This window comes from Phytophthora parasitica (genome assembly GCF_000247585.1).
Source record: "Phytophthora parasitica INRA-310 unplaced genomic scaffold supercont2.13, whole genome shotgun sequence".
NCBI lineage: Eukaryota > Oomycota > Peronosporomycetes > Peronosporales > Peronosporaceae > Phytophthora > Phytophthora nicotianae.
The window spans coordinates 896,597-900,371 of record NW_008648999.1 but is presented as its reverse complement, the minus strand read 5'-3'; the positions used below and the strand labels follow the sequence as shown (position 1 = coordinate 900,371).

At 48.3% G+C, this 3,775-nt stretch overlaps 1 protein-coding gene across 1 annotated transcript; it reads right to left on the bottom strand.

Moving 5' to 3' along the window:
* Window positions 1-3,223: 3,223 nt before the first annotated feature.
* Window positions 3,224-3,466, bottom strand: PPTG_22221 (hypothetical protein; the record flags this gene model as incomplete). Its single annotated transcript, XM_008902392.1, has 2 exons — window positions 3,224-3,394; window positions 3,461-3,466. The coding sequence occupies 2 exons, from the start codon at window positions 3,464-3,466 to the stop codon at window positions 3,224-3,226; spliced, it is 177 nt and encodes a 58-aa protein (XP_008900640.1).
* Between the last annotated feature and the right edge of the window lie 309 nt (window positions 3,467-3,775).

Sequence of the window (3,775 nt, the reverse complement as noted above, 5' to 3'; positions counted from 1 at the left end):
TCTCGAAATTATCCAAACGTGAACTTCTCTTCCGTTTTTGTGACACTTTATGCCGAGCAACAGTGGTACCTTCAGGAACATTTCCAACGGGAGCACTCACTGGAATCTTCTGTTGAAGTACATTGGTAGCGGATTGATCAACGACAGGAGCAGGGTTAGCCGGACCAGGCAAGTCCACGACAACTTGAGTTTGGTCGAGCTGCACTAGAATACTATCTGTCGTCGAATCTAACCGCACAACATCCACCAGTTGCATCTGCATAGGCACAAGCGATGCTTTCGCCGGTAGATCGTGGTCTCCATGGCCGTATGCATTACTCAACAACATGTCCATGTAAGCACGCTCCACCGTATAGCCTTCAGCAAGGGTTAAGTTTCCACCACGGTGAGTCGACACAGCTCCACTCGAGAGATCCAAAACCTTATACCCATGAGTAGCAGCAGAATACCCGATAAGAATTGAAGTCCCAACTCTAGACGACAGCTTCTTCTTCTTCTTCTTGGACCGCGCTCCACTAGCAATGTGGTAGTGGGTTAAGCGCCCCCACGTCCTCCAGCACGAGACATCAGGTGGTTCACCAGAGAATTTCTCGTGAGGTATCACTCCTTGTAGGACTCGCGTCGCCGTAACATTCAGCGTCTAGACAACGTGCTGCGCTGCCTCTCCCCCATAGCAACTCCGGTAAATTTGTCATGTGAAGTAGAGCTCGAACCTTGGGCAAAACAATTCCATTCGAACGCTCGACAATTCCGTTCTCTTGTGGGGTATAGCCATTGCTCGTTGACAGATAAATTCCATCCTTAGCGCCAAATTCGTGAAGGCAGGTGTTATCAAACTCTCCACCTTGATCCGAGTGTATTTCTTCAACTCGCCAGTTCTTAGCTCGGTATTTCACATGTAGGCGATTCACAAGTGCGATTATGTGAGGTTTCGCTTCACTCTTGTGCCTCAAGAGATATATCCACTTGTATCTGATGAAATTCATCCACTACAAGTAAGAAAGCAGTACTTCCATCGATAGTGAGCTCGTTCACCGAGCATACATCCACTTGAAGTCGCTGTAACGGGTGTGTCGCGTGTATCAATCGCTCTGGATAAGTCATTCGGACCTTCTTGCCGTGAACACACGGAAGACAGCCGGATAACGAGTCAGCCTTCCCAGCAGCAATCTTCAGACCGTGAACTGCTTTCTTCTCTCCATGTCCCGGATCGTCGTGCCACTTGCATGTACAAACAGCTTGTGCCAGACAGACAAGGGTACAGACTTCCTGGGACTCACGATGGCACTGCAGATAACTGATTGCTTCTTCTTGATCTTCCGTAATGACCACAATCGATACAGACCACCTACTTTTACGAACTTGAGGCGCATTCCTTCTTTATCCAAGAAGCAGAACGACTGATCCGCAGACATGGAGACGATATAGTTCAGTTGTGTCTGCATATAGTCCTGCGAGAGCAAGTTTGCGGGTGCATCTGGCACATAGTAGACATCAGGCAGAAGACGCTTCTCCTAGCATCCTGTCAGCTCGTTAGCGATCGAAAACTCCACGGTACCAGCTTGATTAATAACCACAGTACTTTCATTTGCGCACATCATTTCAAGACCCTCATCAATTGCTGAAATCTCAGTGAACTGAGAGAGATCGTTGCAGATGTTTGCCGCCGCAGCGCTGTCCAAACACCACTCCACGACATCAGGACCTCCAACCGACAGAACTCCGCCGACATTTGCCATAAACGACTTAGTTCCAGACTCGCCATGCCGACCACCACTTTGTCCTCCACCTCGACCACCACCTTGACCAGACGACCCTCGACCGCCATTGTTCTTCTGCTGGTTGCCTGCGTTCTGATCGTCTTTCTGCCAGCAATCTCGATATTAGTGGCCTAGTTTACCACATTTCGCACACGGTCATCGTTGCATGGCTTCCTTCACTTGACTCTGGTTCCCCCTGCCCTTGATGCTGGTTGTATCCGTTCCGTTATTTCGTCAGTAGAAAATTGGAAAACTGCATTTGTAGTGGATTGACCACCTTGAGAACCTGTAGCGTTACCACCGATCTGAGACACATTACCTCCGGCCGGAAGTCGCATATTCTCCTCCTGCTCTCGTGCCAATAGTCGTCCACGTACTTGACCGACTTCAAACTCTCTCGCTTTCATTCTTGCTCCAACCAACTCCGTTCTTAGGTCCGGAAATGCTTCTGGGGTATTAGTGAGAAGAAGTCGAGCAAGTTCAGCATCTTCAAGAGGGTGTCCAAGATTCACCAGGTATTCTTGTAGTTGCAAAACAGCGTCGATATAAGTGTCGACACGCTCTCATTTAACCAGTTTCCGCGCGAACATCGCGGCCTTGATCAGAATGCCATTCTTGGCGGTGCTACCAGCGTTGTATTCTTCCTCAATCTCTTGAAATAACTGCACAGGATCGCAGTTTACAAACAGCCGCCTGTAACGACCGGCCAGACGCGGCCCGAGTGAGCCGGCGATGATAGATTGAGCCTTCAGCCACCGCACATTCCAGCGTCGCTTCTTGGCAGAGCTCCAGGAGCTGTTTTGGACCGCTTCTTTGGCCATTAAAGACCACAGGTTTTGTACCTTGAGTTTTAACTCGATCATTGTCCTCCATAGTTCATAGTCGTCAGCACCAGTGAGCTTGGGCACTTCAAGGCTTGGCGTGTCCCTCATTGTGGACCGTTCGCGCTTCTCCTTACTAGAGCGCTTCTTCTTGCTTGCACGTTTTCGCTTAGAGCCGCTTTGCCGTTCCGAGCTACTTGTACTCGACTCAGGCGCACTACTATCAGACGAAGAGTCCGAACGCACTGGGCTCGCAGAACTGCTGATTGAGGCAGCATCCTCAGACGATGGTGACGACGGTGGCGAGCTTGACGGTTCCGAAGACGCTTTACTGGCGTTGTCTCCGTCATCACTGTTGCCTTTGCGACCATTCGGTTCAGCTTGAACCAACCTCCTCGATGATCCTTGGACACGAAGAGAGACCCTGTTTGGGCTCATAACTTGACGTTTGCTCATTTTGAAGTAGATAGAGTAGGAAGTTGAACGCTGTCTAGCGGGGCCTCAGCTCCGGGATCTTGTTTGCAGTGCTTGGCAAGGAGAAGGAGATTCCACAAGTGATAAATTCTCTCCTTGCCGTCAAACTACAGCCGCATCGATCCTAAATATATTATATAAGAGTTGTACACTACTTCAACATCTTATCTACTGGGATCCTTCAGCTGACGTGAGCATAAGACTCACTGAGTGAGAGGTGATTTCCAACAGGTCCATATTGAATATGGCGGCGAGCTTGCCGTCTCTACGCTCGGATGCCAGGATGCCATCTTCTTCAATCACATGCTGGATAGACTGCGAAAACACATTGGCAACAAGCTAAACTTTGCAATTAAAATAAATTCGGTAGGAAATAATATGCACAGTAGATAATTGTTGTTTTACCTCCATTTCAGAGGCTTTTCTGAAATATTAGTAATTCGGCGAACAGTATGGCGGTTGCGCTTTAGAAACGCTAGGTTTCCGAGCCGAGTGCGAGATTTAGCTCGCTCAGGATCGTAACGAGCAAGCATAATCAGCATGCACGCCATTGATACACACAAGTCACGATTTTTTTCGCAGCAGTCTAAACATTGTAATAAGCCCAGCATAGTCATAAAATTTAATAATAAAAAAACTAACTTTTTTCTCTAGGTTAGGGTTCCGAACATACATTTTTGTACATAGTTCGGGAAGTGTAGAAATTGGTAGGCGTGTTAT